Source organism: Platalea leucorodia (genome assembly GCF_965183815.1).
Source record: "Platalea leucorodia genome assembly, chromosome: 2".
In the NCBI taxonomy this organism is placed as follows: domain Eukaryota; kingdom Metazoa; phylum Chordata; class Aves; order Pelecaniformes; family Threskiornithidae; genus Platalea; species Platalea leucorodia.
The window spans coordinates 71,651,929-71,677,549 of NC_138824.1; the positions used below are offsets into that span (position 1 = coordinate 71,651,929).

A 25,621-nucleotide genomic window follows, 5' to 3' on the forward strand; every position below is an offset into this window, starting at 1 on the left:
AATATCTCTTCTTATTACTGTAGAATAAGAAATTAATACCAAGCAAGCCGAATGAAACTGTTCAGCGGTGCAAATAAAGAATCTGTAATACCTTATATCTGCTGGGGATTTTTTTCTTCCAATTTCTATTCTTAATGATCCACCCCCTCTTCATTATTATACCTTTAGGGACCGAATACTTTTTCCACGTCTAGCTCCAAAAGTTTGGAACGTCTGGTTACTTATTTAACATACTGAATATATTTTGACGATAATTTACATCACTTTTGAAATAGAGCTTGACGGGAGAGGTGAGCAAACAGTGTTTAATAAAGGGATGAACTTGAAGCAATTAAAATATGTTTAAAAGTCAGCTGGAAGATGTAAAAATGTACAGGCTATCTAAGGTATTGGTTATAATTTGTAAAATGTACAGATAAGGTCCTTTTTAATAACTAGTGATTAAATGTTGAACTGGTAAAGACTTTCATAAGTTTTTACCCATTTTGGAGGCTGATGCTCAAGTTTACTGAGAGCTGTGTTTGGCAATATTAGAGAATGCCTTCGCACTACTCACCAGTTTTGAAGTTAACTTTTAAAATCAGACTATTACTGCTTTAGTCACTCTGTCTATCTAGATGGAAAGTAAATAACAAATAAATATAAACTTTCTGGTGAGAGGTCTGATTTGGTAGGTTGCAGAAATGTCACTGTGTTGGCCTAATGAGGAATATAAACCCAAAGATTTTTGCAAGTCAAAAAAGTGGATTAAGCTTTTTGCATCTCTTATCTCTACTTGCATTTGTGCTATGGGTTACTATCTTCTATAGATTTTTTTGTTTTGTGGGGGAGGGTTATAATTATAGGCCTTCAGTGCTGACATTAAGGATGAATTGCTCTGTCTGACACTAATGGCCTATCCAACCTGATCTCTGTAGTACCCTGGATCTCCAGGAAGGATATGGATAAAGGTTACATTTAACATAGTCTGTGAGTCTTGTCTTCCTCTTCTGCGTCTATGTTTTTGCTGTTAAAGCAAACAACAATAGAGGAAGTCATATAAGTTTGATACTGGATTTATGATTAAGTTATTACCACATTTATTTTTAAAAATGAGTTAGCTTGCTTATAGACAATATAGTCATAGGGAGTTATTCTCTTCTGATGCAGCTGAAGTTACTGATGCATATTTTAAACTTTCTACCATGTCTGGATCCCAACTGGGACATCCTCTTTTTACCATGGAAGCCATGGTGGGAAGTCAGATGAAATTTGAATTTTCCTGAGCTTTTGTGCTCAGAACTTAGTATTAGATAGATTTTGTTAAGTTTAATGTACTTAAGTATACGTAATACTATGCAGTATTTGCCATCTTTGAAGGTGAAAGAATTCTAGATTGTGTTATGTAAATCATTATTCATTCATATAAAGTGTTGTCATATTTTGAGGGAATTTTTAGTCCAGCTTTTGCAGTTGAAACTAAGGGAAATGTTAGCAGGAAAAGTAAAATGTACCTGTATTGGAATCTATAAAAATTAGCATCTCTACTTATGGCATCTATTTATAAAGCATTTTTCAAGATTATAAATGGTTAGGAATTTAGTTTCACACATAAATAAATATTAAAACTAAACAAAACTCACAAGAAAACTGTTCCAGCTTTGTAGAAGTTACACTCAGAATCTGAGAGGAATGACATTTATGGCATTACTTTTCTCACTTCTGCACAATTCAAATTTTTCTTGGAAACCATGAGTGCATTTTTTTACTTAACTTGATATTGTAAAGCCCATAAGTTTTCAAAGGTCCATATGCTATCATATTTGTCATTTGAAATAAGAGTTGTTTTCACACTTGATGTAAGAAAATCAACACGCACAGCAGGGGAATTTAAAAACTGTTATTTGCAACTTTGAGAGCCACCTGGACATCCTGAGAGGCAAGAATTATTTTAAGTACTCTAATGGACTAAATTAAATTCATGTTAGCATTCATTTTATTGCAGAAATACTCAAAATCTTAATTGTATATTTAATGCTATTTTTATTTTGTATCTGTATGTGCAATGTATTCCAATATGTATTTGTAGCTTTGAAAAGTTATTTGCAGTAGTATCACTATATGGTGATGAGCTCTGTAAGCATAAGTAAAAAATAATCTAGGTAAATAAGCCTTCCCGTTTGATTCATTGGTGAGGGGTGAAATCCCAACCTAAATAAATGGAACATTCTTTACTTCTGTGATTACACACTAAGTCTTGTGTGATCAGGTAAGTATTAACTATATCTGTATATCTGTAGCAAGGTTACTGAGTGGACAATAATCCTGGCCACAGTTTATACAAAAAAACTAAAACGAGAAAAGGCTTCCTTTGTACACAAGATATAATGCCTCAGTAAAATGCATCATTTGTTCTGTTTTTCAGTTAGGACCAAGCTTGGAATTTTGTATTATTTACCACTGCATAAAATTTCATATGGTTTGTTTTCTGTATTACTGATTTCATGTATGTTTGCAGATGAGACACTGAAATTGTTAAAAGAGCTAACAAGTAGAAAATCTCTTCAAGTGCCAAGTATCTATTACCATTTGCCTCATTTGTTGAAAAATGAAGGAAGCCTTCAGCCTTCTGTGCAGGTTGGCCTTGGAAGGACAGGAGGTATGCTGATACGATGTTTATTTTATGTTTTATATCTGGAGGACTTTCTAGTTTTAGTAATGAAATTTACTGCATTACTTGGTAGATCAAGGACATATCATTTAACTTGTGTGATATTGATATCTCTTAGAATTTGCACTGAATCCAAGATGAAAGGAGTTTGGCTTCAGCTGTGCTCTTTTCTGCATAATCTCAATCACACCCCATCCCATGTTAAGGTACATATTAAGAAGGATTTAGTTTGGATGAATTTTTTGTAACTAAGTAGAAGGGAACAAAGTTCAAGATTCTGAACAACAGATTCTGAACTGTTAGTGCCCATATCCCTTTGTTTTTTCAGATTTGTGGGCCAACCATGCATGGATATAATTATTTTAGATTTGATGTTTCTAGTTTTTCGAACAATATATTTCAATGTATAACTTAATGTTGGGAGAACTAGGATAATCAGATATAATTGCATCAATAAAATGTGGACATTCATTGGAGGGGAAAAAAAAATCAGTGTTGTGCTGCAATACTGTTGATCCCCCTTTTTTTCTAATCCTCACAAATTCTGAGCTTTGGTTGTTAGGATAGCTCCATGGAATCCCACTCTTGGAGCCTGAGAAAATAAATAGCTTAGAGCCCACCAAGCTGATACACCTCAAAGCATATGTGTGTGTGTGTCTAAGCTTGAAGGCCCCACCAATGAATCCTTGTTTCTCTGTGTGCCATCTGACTTCAATGGCTTGTGTTATTGTCCACTAGGCCTTTCTTTTTTAGTTCCCCCCTCCCCCTTTGCTTTTGAAAGAAGCGTTAGTTACTCCTGGCCTGTATTTTTTTCATTACTTCACCAAGTTTGCTCCTTCTTTTTACAGAAGGCATGCCTCTGTGTCAAATGTGTGGGCTCAAGCCATGGGGTTATTTTTCTGACTGTAAACACCGTTTATTTCAATGTTGTTATTCAGGAAGGAAAAGGCTCATATTCCTTTATTGTTTCAAGTGAAGCCTGTATTATATCCCATTATATCCCATAACAAAAGTTTGAAATTACAAAATAGGAATTGGAATCAAGTTTATGTAATTAAAAAGAGGGAGGAAATTCTGAACTAAAATTGTTTTCCTATCTTCCCCTTTCCTGGTCACTGTGCTTTTTTTGAGTGTTTGTTTTAAAAATTCAGAACTTGTTAATGTGTAGTTGCTAGGCGAAGCAGGCTCTATAAGGAAGGATAAACAACATTTTTTAATAGTTGTTTGATTTTATATATTTATGATGTGGTAAATCATTTCACACAGATGGCTTGGAAAGCTGGTGCTGACTTTGTGAAGTCTGCTTTATCCTTTTACTGTGTTCCTGCTGCTATCTGCTGTGTTCCTAGTAGGTAGCCAGCCCTGGGTATGGGGTGGGGTGCAGAAGAAAGACTATGGGAAAGTTAAGGAAGATGGGAGTCAAATGACCAGCTGAAAGATGGTGTTAATAGCGTTGTAGCTGGGGCCAGCTTGCTTTGCATTTGAGGTGCCTTCAACAGGGATAAGAGATTTCAGTGAGGAATTTCTGGGCAATCCTGATGACCTGGCCTTGTTTTTCTAGAAGAACCCAAATCAGGTGCAAGGAAAGTAATAGAGGTTTTTTTTTTTCAGCAGGGTCATTTTAAAAGATGACTTCTGAGAAGTTAAATACTTGAGTTGTGAAGAACGGTTATGCCAATTTGAAAATAAAACTGAGTTAGGGAGTTTAATCACTCTAAGTCTTGGTGCACCTTATCTGATTAATACCGTGGTTGTTGATTATTTCCTATGCAATAGTCTGGCATGCCTAGGATGACTTTTTTTTTGTTTGCTGAGTGTTAGTGGTGATTATGTTAATCATGCTTCTGATGATGGGTAGTATATTTTTAAACTATTTTTAATTACTGTTATCTCCATCTTTTATTAACTCCTTGCATTTCTTAAGCAATGCTTTATTATGAGATAAGATTTTTTTTTTCTATCTTGTGTATGAAATCACTGAAAGTACATTTCTGGTTTGTTTGATTTCAGTTTCCATTGTAATGGGAATACCTACAGTGAAAAGAAAAGTCAAGTCCTACCTTACAGAAACTCTCCACTCCCTTATTGATAAGCTGTCCCCTGAAGAAAAACTGGATTGTGTTATGGTTGTCTTTATAGGAGAGGTAATCACTTAAATATTTTTGTACAATTTCTAACCTGCCTTTAATTACAAGTACCACTCCTTTCAGGAACTGATGAGGATCTACTTTTTCTTCAAGATGTAGACAGATGACTGTCTTCTCCTTCATGAAAAGGAGATAGTGTCAGACTTGTGTTTCTGAGAGAAACGATCCTGAAGAGCCCAGCTTTTTCTGTTTATCAAGGAAACAGCGGACACGGATTCAGTGGACTGGTTATTTTGCAAATATTCTGATGCTTATACCTAGTGACAGACATGTGCTAATTGCCTTATTCCTTCAACATCAAAATAATGGCTAAGGTATTCTGGTGTGGTAGGATTCTTCCCATTCTTTTCATGCTACTGCTTAGTCCTTCCTCAAATGAGTGCTGCAGTTTGAGATGTTAGGCACAGATAGTTTCTGATTTTATTTTCTGGACAGTGTGGATATTGTAAGTCCAGACCTTTTTCATGGATTAATTCAAACAGTGTTCAGTTGGACAGTTTGGTCAGTTTGGCTCCGATTTAGTGGAAATCAAATTTAGGAAAGTGATAGAATGCTTCCAGAAATAATTCTGTTGGCTGCTGGGAATTTTGTATACTTATTTTGGTCTGTATGTTTTTCTCAAAAGTCTGACTTGGAGAGTGGGAAATTTATATATATATTTGACCTTCATCCATCTAACCATATAATGCTCAACTGAAACAGTGTTTTATGAGTCCCACAGATGAAAATTTGAATCCTCTAGTTATAACTGTGAAAACGGTTTTAATCCTGTGAGCCAGTGTCCATTCAGGGATGAATCAGTGGAAAATCAGATAGGCATTTTAATACTTCTATTATCAGCACATTTTAAAGCTTTCCTTGAAAAGTTTGTAAACTTTTTACCTGTACCTGAGAACTGATTCTTATGGTTTTCTAATATAAATTGCTCTGTTTTCTTTTTTTTGACAGTCAGTCAAAAACTATCTGTCAGGATAGATACTGCTTTTCTGTAGAAAATGCTCTTAAAACATCCGTTGGTTGAGAATATCAAAAGAACAGAATTCATTCTAAATTACCGGAATGCTGGGTTTTTCTTCACTGTATTAGTTGGAGTAATTTTATTGCCTTGTAGTGTGGCTTCTTTTCAAGGTTTAAAACTGAAGTTTCGTTTTGTTTTGCTTAAGGAGGTCTGAGCTATGAAAACTGTGTGCTATCATTGGATTCCCTTTCTTCTGCAAAACTTTGAATAGGAGTGAAAAGAATCCACGCTGTCCCCAACTGCACAAGTTTCCCTTGTTGCCTTAGACAAGCCATATTGCTATACACAAATTTTCCGTAGCTAAATAACTTTCTTCCTTTGAAGTGGTGTGAAATTCTGTTTCATCTTGGAAATGATTCTACAAGAATGACTGTGAAGGAACTGAACATTTTAACATGGGAGCTATTGCTTCTGTGCCCAAGGAGAGTTGTGTGGTTTGCTCTGGAGTGGGATACTGTTGCCCTCTGTATCTTATCTCTGTATCTTTGAGAGCAGCACTATGTGCTTACTCACATATCTGCTGGGGGCCGTGCACGTCTGGGAAAATTTGAAGAACATAAGTTTAAATTCTTGTCCTGTTATAACCATTCCTTATATTTGCTTATATTTCTTTTTCTTTACTTCATCCAATTTTGTCTTCCCTGCTTTACTATTTCTTTTACCATGTTTTATATTTTCTTAAGTTCAATATCTTATAGTTTGTTTTGTAATTGCTACAGGGAACTCTTTCAATGAATAATATGGTACGGTAAACACTTCGTCCTGAACTATGCTATGTTTTTTCTGAGTTATGCTGTATATTTCAGCTTCCTTCTGCAAGACGAAAAATGTAGGTTTATTAAGCATTTTCTCTGGATATTTGAAGGAAGGTCTGCTCCCCTGGTGGACTTCTGTTTCTCCTTAAACAAAAGGAAAGGCTTTAGCTTTTAATATAGCTTTGTCTGTGGGGTTTCCTAGCCTAAAATGTGTTAGGCTATTGCTGTCATTAACATGTGTGCATTAATGAAGGCTTATTTAAAAATACGTTAGAACTTTGACCAACTATGCTTGTATTAAAAATGATGGCAAAAGTTTCTGAAAAAAGGTTTGGCCTCTGCTCAATATCTGTGCAGTTTAGGTACAGCAAGAAATGGTCACAGTGTGAGGCTAGGTAATTTTGTTAATAAGCTTAAAATTACTATCTGTGCTTTGTTTATAACTTGTGCCAACAAAAAAAAAGTGCAAGACTTTACAAAAATGTTCTTACAAGAGAATTACGTGAAAAATAGTATTTTAAAAGGATTTTAGTATTTTCTTACTGACTTTATTTGAGAAATCAGATTGACAGTGTTTAAGCAGCATTGCTGGGAGCCATAGTCATGGACTGTCATCTCTTTGTGCTGAGCACCCTAAAAAGCTCTTTTAATCCTGCTATTTTTTTTAGTAGTTCAATCTCACTCCTTTCTTGTAAATTTGACTTTTTTGCTAAAAAACAAGTTGAAAATTAAGGCTAATGGCCTTCTGCAAACAGCATGAACGTGTGTAAACAGATGAGCTAGTAAATGTAGATGCATTATGGTTGCTAAATAGAGATCTGCATATTCATTTACTGTATGGCTATTTCTCAGTAATGTAATTATACACAGTAAATTTCCATATTGGAAGTTCAAGGAATTCTAAAATATCTCAGCTGATGTGATATCTAATCACCAATTTAAATAATTACTGGAATTGCTTGTCAGTAAACTGTGCAATTGTCCCAGTAACTGACATATGTCTGTGTTCTCCAGTTTGTTAAAATAACTTTATTGCAGAATAATTTGCAGGTATTCATTAGGATGACTAATAAATAGGCATGATTCATTATACCTCTATACTTAAAAATCTTTTTATTCCCCTTCACTATGTAGCTAGTTCATAGGCCCATCAGATGACTTGAAACAAGTGATTCAAATCCCATAAACCTGCTCTGTATGAGAACTTGTTTTCAGAATAAACTATAGGCTCTAGGTCTAAGAAACCTAGTATTTTTATTTAATACGGTTTGTAATTAACATGGGAAAGATGGTTTAGAGGTACTTTACATCATCATAGTGGAACAGCAAACATATGTGTGTGTGTGTGCATATGTATATATACATACACTACTGAATATGAGAGAAATTAAAATACTTTTCTGGTATCTAAACAAATTTATTTTTTTTTTCCTGTAGGGAGATCTCATTTACCATGAAGAAAACGCATCTTAGACTTGTTCTAAATATATCACAAGTTATTGTCTGTCCACTTCATTAATCAGTGACTGCACTTAGCACAGTCTTTTGTACAAACAGTAATCAGTTTGGAAAGACTATAAGCCCTTGATTTGACTAAAAATATCAGAAAGACAAATCATTTCAGTAAGAATCAGAAGACACTACAGGTATGCAAAAGCATTCTGCGAATTCCGTACGCTACTGATTGCATCTGACTAGGCAATAATTGACCGGCCATTTGTTCTTGGAGCACTAGTCCATATGTTACACTTTCTTGCATATTGTTTATTCAAATCTTAATCTGTTGTTTCCTGTGTATACAGTTCAGTTAGGCTAGAAAAACTTGCAAGTGTTGAATATCTTTTACTGTCACCGTGTCATCTCTTCATGTAAACAGTGGCTGCTAAATTAAAAGATGCTGCTTTTCAACAGTGTTTTCTCTGTCCTCCTTTTGTGGAGAATCTTTTTTTCTTTATTATTTCTTTGCAAAACTTTCTGTACTGGTTGGGTCAGCGTGACACAAGCAGCCAGTAAGGCACCATCCTGTGCGCTGGTATGAACAAAGCCTCAGCAAGTTAAGCACTGAGTGCACATACTGGGTCAAGCCTTGCTGAACCTGTTTTGGATGTATTAACATTGGAGTGCAATATGGAAAACTTCTCCAGCAAAATAACCAGGCCTGTATTTTCACCTCTTCTTGCTCTGGGCCTGAGTTATAGATCTCTCTGATCAGCAGACCTCTTGATAGAAAGAAAAGGAGTATTTTGTCTCTCTTGGTCTCAACTCAGACGTGTTAGTGTCATCCCGGCTACAGAGGTGTTCCATTCTTTCCACTAATGGTTGAAAACTTGAGAGCCGCCCCTTCCTGGAGCTGCCTTGGAGAGTGTATTCCTAGTCCTGAAAAGATCTGACTGCACATCCCAAGTTGGAGAAGGACCAATAGATCTTGGCATATACATACATACGTATGTATGTAATATACATGGTTTTAAAAAATCAGAGCTAGGCAGGGCTGTTGTGGCAAATGATACATTATCTTCACCAGGTAACTTTAAAGGCCTACACAGATGGTAGCCTTTGTTTTGGACATCACACTTAAAACTGGTCAGGATGAACAGAACTTCTAGATATACTGCCAACTCTTGTATCTGGAAGGGTAGCTTGGCCTGTCAGTGAGCATTTAAGATATTTAAACTGCTGTTGCAATTCCCGCTTCTTTGGCACCTAAGCTTTGGTACCCAAAGAGTAGGGGCTGCTGATACTGGGCACGATCATAGCATTTTACGCTCCTCTTTTCATGGCAGTGACTAGCAAAGTTTTTATATGGGATTAAACCAGTGATAAAAATCTTTCTTAGATCTCAGAAGAGATCCTTGACAGGATTTGAAAACTTCCACGTGCCTGAGACAAATTTAGTATCTCTGCACAAAGATAAAATTCAGGATTGTGCTCTTCTCTCAAGCTCTAGACTTGAATGACTAAAATGCTTCTGTATCTGTAAGATACCTTCTGAGATGCACCTGGGCCACAGTAACTACCTCATGCTTCTGGTAAGGGAAGGTGACTGTTAATAGACAGAGTTGTGTCTGATCGGTAACATCTAGTGAATCTGTGAGATGGAAAGTGACAGTAATAATCTTATTTCAGAAACATTGTAGCAGGTGGCTTCATACCTGGATGATTGACTGAATTGACACTTTGAGTTTTGGACAACACTATCAAATTTTGCTACTGTGGTCTGCCTTGGCCTAAAGATAATGAGGACAAATTCCTTCTGTCTGTACACAGCAACTACTTATCTTTTTCTGGAAAACAAAGCATCTAGACCTTTTCAACAATTTACAGGCTTACACAAGGACAAGAAAAAGTTTTCCCAGGTTGCCAGGCCACATATTCTGCTTTCTTTCAGACTCTACAAACCAGGCTTCATCTGTAATATGCACAAAACTACTAGGAGGCTGTATGACGCTAACATAACTTGCATCTGAATGTCCTGCTTTGAATCGTCCCTTGGGTTTTTTTTTGTTCTGGCTGGCCTTCTTAAAAGCTAAACTTACTCTCTGATGTGGTGCTGTGGTTCACAGCACAATCCATATGCACGTATGCCCTCACGACTGAATAGCTGACATGCAGGGCTCAAGGATAGGGAGAACCGGGAGTGGAGTGATGCAAGAATATACTCGTATTCCTGCTGTTGCTGCCAAAGGTTTTGCATTGTGAAATCCTGTCCTGAACTGAATTGGGTTAATCACAGAAATGACTGGAGAGAGAAAGATCTTTCTTACCTCTGTGGTAGAGTGGGGACTTTCAGTAAGGGAGGGATGAAGTCATTAGCTCATGTAGAACACAGAGGCTATCTTTTTTGCTTATGTAACATTAGACGGCTATGTTATGACAGTATTCTGCATTCCTGTTTTTTGCTTTGCATCTTCTTCTCACGTTCCCCGTATTTAACTTGAACTTTCTGCTTCAGATCTGAAAGCAGACACTGTATTCCTGAAAATAATTATTTTTCAGCTGCATTTGTTGAACTCTAACAGATGTTATTACCTTTTTCCACAGACTTTATTTATATGCATACACTATTGCAACCACTGGAAACCACTGCTGCGCTTTTATTCCTCAGGGCTTTTTCTTCACTGCATAAATATCCAAAAATAGGTCCAAATGCCACTTCAGTGGCAGCCTTTTCCTATGTGAATTTTAATGCCTTATATAGGTAATTATATTCATATGTACTTTCACCATTTCAAGGCAAATATATGTTTGCTTTGCCTTTCTGGAGGCTGTTCAATTTTGCATTGTTTGTTATTATTTAAAATACATTGTAAAATTATTCCACCACTATTCTACAGGGATGATGAAAGATCAAATAAAATTGTAGAAATTAGTAAGCAATGAAATGACCACACTTTGCAGATTAGCATGGTTGTTTCCCAGGGATTTTTTTCTTTTTTTTGGAAGATATTTTTGAATAAGTTAAGACTTACTTATAGTAGATTTCATTTAAGAATTTAGATCTGGATAATCTAACAGCCTAGATAAACCACACTGTTTAGAATGTACTGTACAGTTAATGTCTGAATTTCCCTGCTCTTTCCCTGTAGCTTCTCATCTTGCATTTGTAGTATTTTGATATTCTGCATCTTAATTTCCTTTCCTAGTGGCTTGTGAAAAAAAAAAAATCTTTGGAATTTTAGTGCCATCTTTTGCTTCTATTTGCACTTCTCTTTCTAAAACTGACTCTTTTTGACAACTGAAATAGCAATTTAATCCAAACAGAGGTTTGATCTGTTAAGGCAAGATCTGAGATTCAGAGAATCACTGAGATTGGAATGGACCTCTAGAAGATCATCTAGTCTAGCCCCCTTGCTCAAAGCAGAGTCAACTGCTGAAAACTTGTACATTTTACAGAGCATTTTGATAGGCATCTTGAAAATTATAGCTTTAAAAAAAGCTAAAGTTGCAAGTCAAGCTTCCAGAACAAGAAAATGCTGCAATTATGTTGCTTGTGCATTGTGCATGTATCATGGCATTCCACCATGTTTTACTTGCTTTTTTTGTGGTTTTGGTTTTGGTTTTGGTTTTGTTTTGTTTTTTTTTCTCCACCCCATGTGGAGAACCTAATGTGAGAATGAAGTTTTTCACTAGCCAGGTGCCAATGTTGACACATAGAGTTTAATTTTTCATGGCAGCTGTCATTATATAGCACTTTATATTTCCAAAATCCAGTGGTTAGCACTTCTGATCTCATCAGGTGGACAAGTCATGGGAGTTGGATTAAGAGTAGTGCTTAGTGGCAAACTAAGGAAAACTTAATTTGTAATGTGTCCAGTAGCACTAGGTAAGTTGTTGCAGGAGGAGTGAGACAGGAAATAAAAGCGGGGACAGAAGTCCCATGCTTTACAATGGAATTTAGATGTCTGAACTTCAAGGCTATTTTTGTTTCTTCTAGAAGTACTATGTCATGTTGGTACTGCTAGAGTACAAGACCATGTCTTGTATGGTCTGATGCAAAGTGTTTGTGCCCTTGCTCTGTGTGTCAGCACTTTTGTGTGCCAGCCTGGCTCCAGCACTTTTTGGACTCACCGTTTTGCTCATTTAGATTTTACATATGTGGATTAGAACCGATTCTCAGTTTGACATGGTGATACAGGTGCAATCTAGGTGCCGCTAAATGAAATTAAGAGGCAAAATCTAAAACAAAGACAGTTATTTTTCACTTGGTACGTACCTAAATTGTGGACCTTGTTGCTACTGGATATTGTGAAATACAAGTGAGTAAATGGGTTCTGAAATGAATGAGGCAAATTCACAAAGACCAGATCCAGAAGGAGCTATTGAATATAATGGTATGGATACCAGTCAGGCCTAGGAATTATAAGCTGTTGATTACCGAGAACTGGGAGGTATATGAAGGGAAGGAAGGTTCATTCTGTACATTCCTACTTTATCACACTCTACACTGCACTGGTGCGGCCCCAGCACTGGTGCAGCCCCACCTTGGGTACTGTGTGCAGTTTTGGGTGCCTCAGTATAAGAAGGATATCAAATATTAGAGTGTGTTTAGAGGAGTGCAATGAAGATGGTGAAAGGCCTGGAGGGCAAGACTTACAATGAGCAGCTGAGGTCATTTGGCTTGTTTAGTTTGGAGAAGAGAAGGCTGAGGAGTGACCTCATCGCTGTCTAAAACTTCCTCAAGGGAGGCAGCGGAGGGGGAGGTGCTGATCTCTCTCTGGTGACCAGTGACAGGAACCAAGGAAATGGAACCAAGCTGCATCAGGGGAAGTTCAGGTTGGACATTAGGAAAAGGTTCTTCACTGAGAGGCTGGTTGATCACTGGAACAGGCTCTCCAGGGAAGTGGTCATGGCACCAAGCCTGACAGAGTTCAAGGAGTGTCTGGACGATGCTCTTAGTTGTATGATTTCGTTTTAGGCAGTCCTGCAAAGAGCGGGGAGTTGGACTCAATGATCCTTGTGGGTACCTTCCAACTTTTTTTCTATGCATCTTCTACTGGCTAAGACAGTAGATAGACCTTTGGTCTAAAATGTCATGGTTTTCCTTAGATTTTGAGAAACAGTCCACCTTCTATCGTTCTTGAAGATATGAAGTAGGTAGGATTTAACAGTACAAAAGGGTTGATTCTTAAAACTAGAAATCATGCTTTTGTCTGACAGTTGGCTAGCTGTTAATGAGAATTTTCTAACCTCTTGTTTTGTCTGCTAGCTAATATATTATACTACTTTGCTATGTATACACTCATAAAAATCAATAAAAAAGATTGGAAAGTTCATTGCTGCTCTGGTTCTTTGTGTGTTTGTTATGAATAACAATGTTTGTTCAGACAAACCTTAGAATAATTACAAATTTGAAATGCAGCCTCACCTAAACTAGAGAAGGTACTTTAGAGAATTGTAGGGCAGCAGCTTATAAAAACTGAGGAAATTTAAAAACTTATTTCACTGACAGTTTGAAACTTCAGTTTGTTCCACAATGGACTCTCAGCTTTCTTTTGGAGAGATTCATCAAAGCACTCTATACGTGTCTCTCATCAAAATTGCTGATGCAAGGAGTTAAACCTTAGATGTTGCCTTGTTCACAGGCTTATGAAACTCCATAGATCTCATAAGCTAAAATCTTCTTTTCTTGCTGAAAGTTTAGATAAGCTTAAGGGGATACTGGTGAGGTACCTTGAAGAGGAGTCTACTGAGGAATATTAAATACACAAAATCACATCTGTCTCAGGAAGTACCCTGAATTGAAGGTAGTTGGAGTGTGTGTGGTAGCAGGAGGGAGTATTCTGTGTGCTTGTCCTGTTCTTCTTCTTTGCTATGTATCCATTCACGGCTGCCACTGCTGGAAGCAAGATGCTGAGCTGGATCAGTCTTTGGTCTGATCTGGTATGAATGAAAAAAGGAGGATGTCTTGCTCCAAGTGTTCTTGCTTTCTCTCAGAGATCAGGATTTTCATATGACTAGGAAGAAAGAACAGGTGGAAAGATTTGAACTGCTGATATTGAAATAACCACCCCTACTTATGCATTTCATTAGTTCCCAGAGATCCACCTAACAGGACAAACTTGTTTGTAAGGCTCCATGTGATTCATTGATGAGATGCATCTTTGTGGCTGGCACCGTTAACTCTTTGGGTTGTGGCCTATCATAATTTTGCATTTAATAGCTTTAAAAGGATTAGTTCTTAAAATGTTCGTTTTTGCTTCTTTTTCCTGGGTCCCAAACTCCTAGGGATTATTTAATCTTCAACCTTAAGAGTTTTACTAAGGAAAAAATCTGGTTTTGTTATTGCCTTCTGATTTGGTAGACAAAAACATTCATAGCCGTAGTCTTACAGGTGTGTTGCTTTGGTTGGGATCACCAGTGACATTTCCTTTCAATAGTTGCAAGCAGCACTGGTACCATGAAACAGAATTTAAGTTCATTGTAGCTGCCCCAGAGTCAACCTGGTATCTACCAGATGATCTTCATTGGAAGCATGAAGAACAGTTATGCTTTGTCTTTCATGGATGACTTCCTTTTGATTTTGATTGAATTTGTCTTGTCCTCTTTAAGGTTCTTGGAGAAGATGAGGGTATTACTCCTTCATGTTATATATAGTTCATAATTATGTTCAGCTGTCTTGTGTCCTGCAGGTTGATAAAGAGGACCTTAGGTCTTATTTTTGTCAAGGCATTAAATGCTTTCTTCCTTAAAAATGGGGAATGGATTTTGGTCAATAATAGATCTTTTTTTTGTCACTTTTCAGTTACTAGCTGAATTTATTGATACCGCATGGAAGATCCTTAGGTTAGAGCAATTATCTGGCTATTCCAGATTTCCTTCCATTGCTACCCTGCAAACTCCTCTGTATAGTTAACTCTTCCCTTGAGTATAGTTACAGCTTGATCAAATTTATTGCATATTCTCATATTTATTTCATGAGGCTGTGTCTCGTGTAACTTACAAGTGTCGCTTTCCTGGGACATGTCCGCAGCTGAAGGGTGTTGGCAAAGATCCCCCTTAGTGTTAGGCTGGGTAACAAGAGGAGTTGGTTGCCTCTGCAAGTTCTGATGTGGAAAGATGGCAGTCAACCTGCTATCCTGAGGGGAAGAGTCTGGTGTTGAAGTCCTGGTTCTGAATCTCAGATGCTGCTGGTAGATATAAATACAACTGAAATAATGTCAGGATATCAACTTTTTAATGCATTTGCTCATGTGAAAAATGGCATCAACTCTTTTAATCTCAATGTTTTTTTCATTCTAAAATTGGCATCTCCTTTTGCACTATGCTGATGCAGTGATTGTTGATTCAGAAGGAAGGTTACCTGCTAAACCAGCAGTGGTATTTGCTGTATCTCATATTAAGTGCAGCTAGACCAGGCCATCTTGGCTTTGTGTGACACCAGCACAGATCCCAATATGAGGTTGGAAGTCTACAGGCTACATCTCTTTAACGTGAAGCTATTATGATTGCAGCTGTGACTGGGAAACTGCCAACCTTTTGCGTGAAGGACAGAAACAAATAAGGAGAAGGAGGAGGAAAAAGCCCTCTTATTCCAGACTTTCTTTTTTTTCTGATTGTGGTGCATTCCGTGTAAGTGCGTAAGGTTTTAAAAGCACTAGCAAGACTTCATGGTGTATCTGCAAAATAGGTCAAAACTACGTTCACTCTAAAGAGACTTGCACTGAGGCACAGGCTTGTGACCAAATATATGCTTCCAATTGGGATGACGTTCGGCATCAATTTTAATCTCTGGAATACTGTATAGAAACTAGCTGTGTTTCTGCTCTGTGTGTGTATGTATATATATATATTTATATCTATATATAAAAATCTTGCATTTTTCTATGCAATTACAGTATGGACTGTTTAACAAGTATTTGAGTTATTAATGCTAGACTGGGTAATTGAAGTTTGGCATGCCAACTGGAAATTCAAATTGTTTCTCTTTTTCCTATGCTGAGTAAACAATTTCTGTATTTTTAATGTTTAAAAGGTTTTTTAAAAAAAAAAAAAAGAAATGTTTCAGTTAAAGATGGATATACTAAAATTATTTTTAGGTAGTCATTAGGTCACTGATTTGCAACTGTTACACACAGCAGAAGAAGTTACATCTTAAACTCCATTCCAGTAATAAACTGTGTGTGAACAGTCCATATATGTATTTAAAGACTTAGTGATATGTCAAGGTCTATATGGACCTATGAGTCCACTTGTGTGGAACTCACTGCAGGATGAGTTTTAAGTTGTGAACACCTTATCTGCTTATTACAACTTCTGTCCAGCACTAGGCATAGCACGTATGAAGAAAATATGTATGAAAAATTTATGGCAAATGCTTTCTACTCATGTATTCTTGTAGTATTTAGAACCTGCTTTTGGAAGAAACCCACTGTTGTCCTTTTTGGAAAAGTGTACGTCGCTGGCATTATGTAGGATTTTATAAAAATAAATCTTTAAAAATAGGAATGGTGATTTTTAAGATCAAAGGGTAAGCACCTTCATCAAACAAGATTAGTGGTTCTATAGAAATGCTTGGGAGGGATTTATTCTCTGTGTGTATAATCATTTAATGTTAATCTGCATTACAAATTCATCAGAAAAAGTATGAACTTTGTTTCCAGCATTTCAAAGGCAGCTGTTTCTGCGGAATCCTCATGAGCCACCAGAATCTGGGTTGATTTATAGACTGTAAATTTTCTTTTGAAAACTGATAAATAGTATGTAAAATTATTAGATTATAAAGTATAACAAAGATTAGGATTTTCAGTCACATTTATGAATTCGCAAACTGCCTTTTCCTGGAATGCATGTGTACGACCAAGTGAATAGGTTGAATAATCGGCCAGTTCTGGCAAGTTAGGTGATCTAGACTTTTCCAGAATGTCACAATTTATATTTTAACCAACAAAGAATTCTTAGCATCTGTGCATCTTTAAGAACTGGATGATTGATAGGATTGGTAGTCCCTCAAGTTTAATCTCTGATGCAAAAAAGCAGCCCTAGTCAGGAGAACAGCATGTTCACTGCTGTCTGTGGTTGGGGCATCCATGCTTTAAATGCAGAGTTTAGGAGATGTATTTTTGAAAGAAGAGTGTGTGTTCAATGCCCTGTTTTCCAGAAAGCTTTCCTTGGTAATATTTTCTTATATGTTATTGTATAACAATAATATGAAGTTCTTCTTACACAAACACTCAGTGATCAATTTGTCATTAAGAGCATGAGAGGTTGCAAGAAAATACCAGCAGCTGGATTAGAACTGTTGGTTAAAAGCAGATATGAGGCAAATATTATTCCCCTCTGTTTACAAAAAAAATTGTTTCTTCTCCCATTAGACATAAGACATAGTTACATGTGTGATGTGTTCCTATATTACTGAAATATCTTACACGCTGAAATTGATTTTTGAGCACAGCTACCTCCAATGTTTATTTTACTGGGTTCTTTTAAAGTGTAGCTCCAAAACTGTTAAGTATTCTATTTGTTTTTTTGTGTTTGTTTTTTTCCAGACTGATCTTGATTATGTTAACAGTGTTGTTGCAAGCCTGGAAAAAGAGTAAGTTGTAGTTTTGATGGGGGACTTCTTAGCTTATTTGTGGGTTTGCTTTTTGTTTTTTCCTACATCAGGTTGTGATACATAATAAAAAGTATTCTGAAAATAGGAGATCATGCATTTTTGTTTCTTGGGGGTTTGGACTTTCAAACAACAAAGTAATAGATGACAAATCAAGGGGCAGCGATTTAGTCAGTTAAATTGTAAAACAATAAATGGGATTAAATTATTTGGTGCAACATAAACAGATGGGATTGGTTTAACAGGAATGGAAATTTGTGACATCTGTCTTAGGACCTTGTATTCCATATGTTCAGAGAGAACTATGAGATAAAAATCACTAGGTTCCGAAAAAAAGAAAGGCAAAAGAAGTGTTTAGAATCTAGTTAGAATTCTGATTATTGGGCAAGAGGCTATACTGCTCTGAAGAAGATGCTAAGGAAAACAATGGTTTTTTTATATACAACTTTGATTTTACATGCCTCGTTTGAATAAGTCATTGTTGTAAGCAGACATCATAACTGTATGAACAGAAAGCAAGGAGGAAGTCTACAGAACTCGGAATCTCTCATGTGACTTTAGGCTGTTTCTATTGACAGGTTTTCTACAGAGATCAATTCTGGCTTGGTGGAAGTAATAGCCCCTCCTGCAACTTACTATCCTGACTTGACCAACTTGAAAGAGACATTTGGAGACTCAAAAGAGAGAGTGAGGTTAGTTTATTCCCCCAGATCTTTTCCCATCTCCTCCCGCACCAACACTTTTGTTGTTTATGAAATCGCAAGTGGGATGTGAATTCTTGAAATGTTTTCTTACTGTAATTCTTGAAAGTGTGGGGATGCTAAAAGTGCTTTGTGAATCCATCTCATTCCTATCTGCATGCTGTTCTCTGCATGATCAGAGCTTAATGCTATGCTTGGTTGAATTCATTTAGTGTTAAATTTTGGGAGGAGAACTGAGACTTGTTATACTTTTTTTGCTGTATGTAGACTTTTTTGTTTACTGTTTTTCTTCCTGAAATACAGTGTAAAACCCAGTAATTCCTGCTGAATTACCATTTTAAATGCATGTGTGTTTTTAGTGAAGTGTCAGGTAGTTTTCACAAAATCAGATTCAAGTTAGAGCAGTTTTAGGTTTGTATTAAAGCATAAGGCGAAAGCTTTGTTCCTTTTTTTCAGATGGAGGATTTCCCAAGGGAACAATGCCAAAAGCAGCTGTCCTAACTTTTCACTAATATGTGTCATTCTTCATAGAGAGATTTACTTTGCATTGCCAGCATGTATTGAAATAACTTTTTTTCATAATCCTTAAGCTTTTAATTTAATTTCAGATGGAGAACAAAACAAAACTTGGATTATTGTTTTCTTATGATGTATGCCCAGAAGAAGGGGGTTTATTACATTCAGGTAAATTTATCTTCTTTGTTTTGAGACAAGTTTTCAAATGAGTCTCCAGAAATTATGCTGTTGGACACATCAGAAGGACCTGCACAGAACAGAGATAAATTGATTTCATAGTTGAAGGAGGGCATTAAGTATGGAGGTTATGGTATATGTGGAAGTTATTTGTGGAGGACACTGTCTCTGAAGTAGAAAGTGATTTGTCCTATGTGACTTATTTTATCTTAAGATGCTTAGTAAAAAACGTGAAGGAATCCAGGCAGCTTAACTACTGTTTTTTCCTTGTCCTCTAAATGAGTTACTGTTGAGTCGCCTAGGCAAAAAACACCAGCATAGTTTTGAGTGGAAATGGAGCTAAAATCCATTTTTACTTTCTTTTGAAGGCAAGTGCAGCATCACTTTAATATGACTGTTCTGCATAGATATGTTTTCAATGTGTTACTAGCCTTGTTTTCTTTTTTCTTTTTTAAAGAGGTTTTCAAGAACAGAATTAAGCAATTCTTCTTCAATTTAATTTAGCTCAGAGTTGTTTCTATTGTGTCTTGCTGCTTTGAAGTAGAAGCCTTACCTACAGGTATTGCAGATTTAGTGAGTAACTGCGCTTATGATCTTTATTTAGATTTTTTGGGACTGTGTCCTTTGGGTATAAAGCCCCACTCATCTCATCTAGTTGTTACAAAGCTATGCTGACTGCTCTGAGAGCTGTTGGAGAGTCAGCTCTCCTGGAAGCTGCACAGCCAATAACATGAGACAGTCTTTTTGAAACTAGGCAGTCACACAAATATTAGTGCCAGCACAAGGGGGAGAGCATGAATGCACTGAGAGAAAGGACAGGAGAAGCAGGATACTTAAAGCAGCGGCCTGCACTTAGTATGAATTAAAGGGTTTATAGCACCACATCTTGGCAGTTCTGCTGCCCAGACTAGATGATGCGTTTGGACTATGCACCTGTTCTTCTCTTGGGCAGCTAAAGCCAGGTGAAATGAATACCACCTCTGTAGACAACGTGTCTCTCAGCTTCTTGTCTCAGAGGAGAAATTCTTTCAGTGCTGTTAGGTGCATGAGTAGTCAGAGTCATGTCTGTGTACAAATAATACAGATATTCTACTTGTTCTACTGATGATGTCACTTAGTCTAACATTATTTCATGGATGATTTTTCTCTGAAGAGAGATGCTAGAAGAGAAATATTCTGAAGTAATAAGTTGAGATACATTTGTGGATTCTTACTACAGAAAGATTCTGGATTAGTTTTCCACAAATAGACTGTGATCCCTACAATAGTTACTCTTGGCTATAGCATCTAGGTTTTATAGCAGTGCTTGCATTAGAAATATATGGCTATGTGTTAGCAATATATTATAAATCAGTATTTCCTAGCTGTACTTTTTCCTATTGCTTTGCTGGTGCTTTTTTTTTGTTTATGTTGTTATCGCTGCTACCTTCCTCTAGCTTGAAGATGACATCGTTGTCAAGCAGAATTATTTCAGCACAATAAAAAATTTTGCACTTCAGCTTGCTTCTGAAGATTGGATGATTCTAGAATTTTCTCAGCTGGGTTTCATTGGTAAGAAAATGTTCACTTTAGTAGTTCGAAAGAACACATTCATCCTCAGACTCTGTGAATTAATAGTGATCTGACTTCAAAGCTATCTTCTTTGTACTGGAAATAGATCAAGAAGTAGAAATTCATTGGCTTTTTTAGGAACTCTGGTTTAACTCGTGTGTTTTTTTTTCCCAGTTGTTTCATATACTTTTTTAGGACTGAGGCAAACTCAAACTGTTGGAAAAGAGGGCGTTTTTATAACCAAAAGTTAATTAATTTACAAAAACACGAACAGTCAAACTGCAGGGAATGACTTATTTCGAATTTAGCTGCCGTTAAAATAAAAATGTCATTAAAACACAACTGACTGAAGTAAAAGACAAAAGCATGAAAACTAACTCCACCTAGAATAACTTCATTGATGTTTGTGCCAAAATTTCCAAGAATCAGCAGGCATCAGTTTGTCTTGGTTGCAAAGCCTGTTCGATCTCCACCTTTCTACTCCACCAAGGAGAACTTACAGCAGCCTGCTCCTTCTTAGGTGTAGTTAAGAGTCTGCCATTTGCAATGAACAACAGAGAGAGAAGCTAGTGCAGCATCTCGGGCTGTTGTGGATTGACTACCCTGGCTACAGGGTGCTGTTGAAATTACTTTATGTTTCTTTGCTCTTACACTGATAGTGTTTTTATTGAGAGGTACTAGGCTTAACAGAAAAGCAATGAAAGAAGTTTTGAAGGCATTTTACAAATCAAAAGGTTATTTCATTACTGCAGTGATGTGTCATGATCTGTTTAAAAGCGCTGAGCTGGAGGTATGCGAGGAAAAATCAAAAGCTAAGTCAGACTGTGGAGGTTCTGTATGTAGTCAACACAAGCGATTCCAATACAAAGGCTGTAAGTTGAGCTCAGAACAGGAAGAAAATCCTACATGTAACAGATAAAGTGCAGTCCTGAGTTCTGTCGTTCTCTTGGAAATTCTTGTTGTTCTCTTGTTTTTACTTTGGATCTACTTTCCAGAGAATGGCTTCATTTTTAGCTCTGTGATCCATAATGGCAGCACTGAGAACTGAGAATGTTGGCACTGTGTGAATGGCGAGTACTATCCTGTTTCCAGCTCAGCATCAGGTGTGCTGCTGAGGCAATAGTTCCCTGATTTTCAGGGTCTCGGAGATTCACTGAGTAGAAAGGAAAATAGTACTTATCTCCTAAGCATGCTATGTTAGGGTACAAAATGGTACTTCGTACATTTGCCTGTCAGTCTAACCTACAGAAACAATGGAGAGGAAGCGGGCAGAGGGAAGTCTCCTTATGTGTCTGGCCACCACATAACTGATCTGCTTGCTTGCCTTGGGCTACCAACAGAGATGCACTGTTGCTGAAATAGTTACGGGACTGGTTTTGTGGCCTCGGAGGTGGAAGGGAGAAACAGGAAATGGAGCTGCGTATCATGGAGAAATAAGCATTTAAATAATTTACTGGAGCTTTTGCCCTAAATAGACTTGTGTCTTCTGTTGGGGAGCCCCTTGCAACTGTCTGTGATTCTGTGGCTGCAGAGACTTGTTGAATACCGGCATCTGATTAGGCTTTGTTTCTACTTCTGAACAGTTGAATTGTGGGCTTAGTTGGGGTTAGAGTTTTAGCTTCAATCCTAATTGCACTTTAGATGTAAATTCTGTATGAAGTTCCTGGGCTATAGAAGTAATTTACATTCATTCTACATTTGCTTAATCTAGTAGTAGACCGTCCTTGCTTACAAATGGCCGTTTTGTAAGACTGTCAAAATGGGTGTAAAACCGACTTACAGTTTAAGACATACGCTGTCTACCCCATGCAGATGTATTTCAGATCACTTATTATTTGTGTATTTGTGTATTTCACACCCCTTTCTGTTCTCAGTGCTGCCATAGAGGGCACAGTGTCTAAGCCAGAAGGGGTAGGTAGATAGTTCTTAATACTGAGATTTGACTTAATCACCTGCACAAATGTTTAAAAATATTTTAAAGTTGTTTTTCTATACCGTCTATATACTTTTTTTCAGTGTAGGCTGAAAGTTGTAGTTAAATTTAGTTGTTAGCTCCTGTTGCTCGTATCCCTGTTCTTTGCTCCTTGTATATTTGCTTGCCTCCTTTTAATTAGATGGTATCAGTAGCATTTGAGATACATTTAGCTATGGCTACACATCTTAATGTTGCTTTTCTACCTAGAAAATTAAATTAGATATTTTTCCTCCCGATTTAGCTACTTATCCTGCTTTTCAGTTTTGAGAGAAAAATTAGTATTCATGAAAGTGACTAAAACTTCTGGCTTTGAGACACATTGGTGTGCTATAACCATATATTGCATAGAAATTTCATGCAAGTAATGTAGATTTGCCTCATCTCTGCTATCCCTTTATGGATCTTGATGCAGACTGATACTATGGTAATTTGGTAATGCAGATAGCTATGGAGAAAAGCAAAAGCAGTTATTTGTAACTGGGGATGAGTTTTAAGTGCAGATGGCTAAGAGAGAAAGTAGAGCACTGAATTGCCTAGATCCTGCTGATTTGAAAATAATCTCTAAAAGGTGTGGCTGATTTGCTGTAAGCTATTGGAAACCTTGATCAGCTTGCAAGTTTGCTAGGTAAAAATGTTTTTTGTCATAGCGTATTTCTGAACTGAAAATCTAATTTATGCAAGTACTACATGAGGAAGTGGCAAATGCAGCAATTTAGGCTGACAGCAGGATTATAGAATTCTGTCACCTCTGCCACAGAGCAGAAGTTGCTTCCTTTGGTGTTCTTTAATACTGAAAGCACAGTCTTAAGTGCTGTCAAGTATCTAATAAATAATGGGTGAGACGTATGCTGTTTCCCTAAGAAGCTCTGTGGAAGGAGATGCATCTTTTGCTCTTCTAGATTCTGGTTTGCACCACGGTCCCTGACACAACACAGGAAAGTCCTGCCAGCTTTTTATGAGAAATACTGATTTGTCTTCCAACTGCCTGTGAGCTGAAGTGTTTTCCAGAGGATCTGCAGTACTCTGCGCTGTAGCTATAATGCCAGCTGCCACAAACTTTTAATGGAGGGGTCTGAAATCAGCCTTTTGGTTGTCTTACACAGTTCCTCTGAATCTTACTCTGCCCTGATGTTTTAAGGCCTGTCATTTTAAGTTGTTCTGATTACAGTTTTACTCAAGCCATCCACGTAGCTGAAGTTTGGGGAAGAGTAGATCAAGTCAAATATTTGAGATTTCAATAACTTCAAACAGGTTCTGGTTTTAATGCCAGTAATTTGGATATCATTAACAGGGAAAGCATTGAAAGACTTCAGCTATAGTTAGAGTATGTGCTTGTAGGTATCAAATAATTGTTGGTGTAGACTGAATACATTTAATGATGCTTATGCGGAAGAATGAAAATTAATGATTTAGGTATTTGCAGTTCAGAGAACTGTAGAAAACAAAGTTTTTCATTTTGTGTATGCCTTGTACTTGCCAACAAAATACTGAGAGGGCTAGATTGCTAAGGATAGCCTTTAAATGGACTGAAAATCGGATAGAAGTCTTGGCAGGGCACAATAAATAGCAGAAAATGTTCCACAATATATTTTTTTTTTCAGTCCTGGATCTCACTTTTATCAATATAGATAAATAATATGGAGAGAGTCTTCCACATTTTGTAAACCTCCAGGGATTTATGGAGCAAGATTTTACCTTTAAGTCTTAATTCTTTTGGATTTTGAAGTTTCTTTCCAAGGGTAGGTTGTGTGCACCCAGAATCTGAAACCTCTGAAATTTTGTCAGCAGAGTCTCCTTGGTTTATGTCTGTTCTCCTGCACTGTACGAAGTGCATGAACACGGTGCAAGATGAGCCATTGCTTCGATTCTTTCACATTGTCTTTGGTTTGAGGCAGTGCATGTTGACTGCAGTCTTTGCTTAGGTCTCTTTGGCCTGATGATTTTTGACTGCATATTGGAGATGGCCAGTGGGCAATCTGTAGGCTGGATTAGGATGGCATCTCAATGGCTCCATGGCTCACAGCACTTTCCTGACCTGCAGCTGCATGGGAGGCCACAGGACTGCAGGACAAATTGGCAAATGCTGCTTCTTGTTCTTAGGCTATGGCTATGCCCTAGGGATGCCAGGCAGCTGCTGCTACCCTCGCTCAGGAGAGGCTAGGCAAGGGCTTGGCCAATTTGGATTCAGAGGGGCTGCGGTGTCGGATCTGTGGAGCAGAAGTTGTACTGGGCTGCTTTCCATCATAAGGAGTAGCTGTGGACAGTCAGGGGTCCAGAGCTTTGAAGACCTGTTTTACCAGGGGCTTCACTGCAGAGGCCTGTTTTTGAGCTGGTGTAGGACGAGTGTTCTGGGGGAGAAAAGGTGGACGTTGATCTGTGGCAGTACTGCTGGGCTGGGCTGGTGGTGTCCCGAGACAGAAATGGCAGATGAGGGACGCTGTGTTATACTGAAGGGCAAAGAGCTGGGGCAAAGCTGTGCCAAGCTGGATGTGGAAGGTGGTGACAGCATTTCAGCAAGTAGCATGTGGATGTCTGTCCTTGGTTACTGAAGGGAGACAAGGGCTTGTCTCAGGAGCAGGGTGTTGCCTGTTCATCCTTGCTCCAGTGATCATTATGAATTAAAGCAAGAAGGCTTTGCCTGCACTATTGAACCCTTCCACGGTGCTGGGCAGTGTAATGTAGAGAGGCCAGCTGAGGTACAGTGCAGTGCAGGTACAGCCAGCTGATGCTTACCTAGTGTATTCTGACTAGTTGCAGTTGGATGTATCAGGGGTTTTTTTGTTTGGTTTTGTTTTGTTTTGTTTTCTCCTGGTGTGTCGTGTGACATCACCGTGTTAACTAGATTATTCCCTGAGTCAGGGGTGGTTGACGGCATGGTTGACAGTAGTATGCCAATCTAGGCATAGAGGAAAGTGCCTCTGGGCCTAGACAAGTTTGCTGTATGGAAGTAAATAATTTGTTTGTTGATATCCTCTTTCTATTTTAGGTAAAATTAGGATAACTTAATTTAGGGAAAAGAGTCAATTCCTACTCTTACCTTCAGTTTTGTTTTCTGCTTATTATTTAATTGTAGGTAAGGAT

The 25,621-nt window shown here is 37.5% G+C and overlaps 1 protein-coding gene across 2 annotated transcripts in view; it reads left to right on the forward strand.

The window, feature by feature from the left end:
* The window catches only part of MGAT4A (alpha-1,3-mannosyl-glycoprotein 4-beta-N-acetylglucosaminyltransferase A), an 85,492-nt gene that overhangs the window by 33,249 nt on the left and 26,622 nt on the right, over positions 1 to 25,621 (forward strand). For both annotated transcript variants that reach the window (XM_082337743.1, XM_082337744.1), the window contains exons 4-9: positions 2,498 to 2,638; positions 4,661 to 4,794; positions 17,556 to 17,602; positions 18,199 to 18,312; positions 18,930 to 19,005; positions 20,451 to 20,565. In XM_082337743.1, the coding sequence (XP_082193869.1) occupies positions 2,498 to 2,638; positions 4,661 to 4,794; positions 17,556 to 17,602; positions 18,199 to 18,312; positions 18,930 to 19,005; positions 20,451 to 20,565 (627 nt within the window). The remainder of the gene's footprint in view (positions 1 to 2,497; positions 2,639 to 4,660; positions 4,795 to 17,555; positions 17,603 to 18,198; positions 18,313 to 18,929; positions 19,006 to 20,450; positions 20,566 to 25,621) is intronic.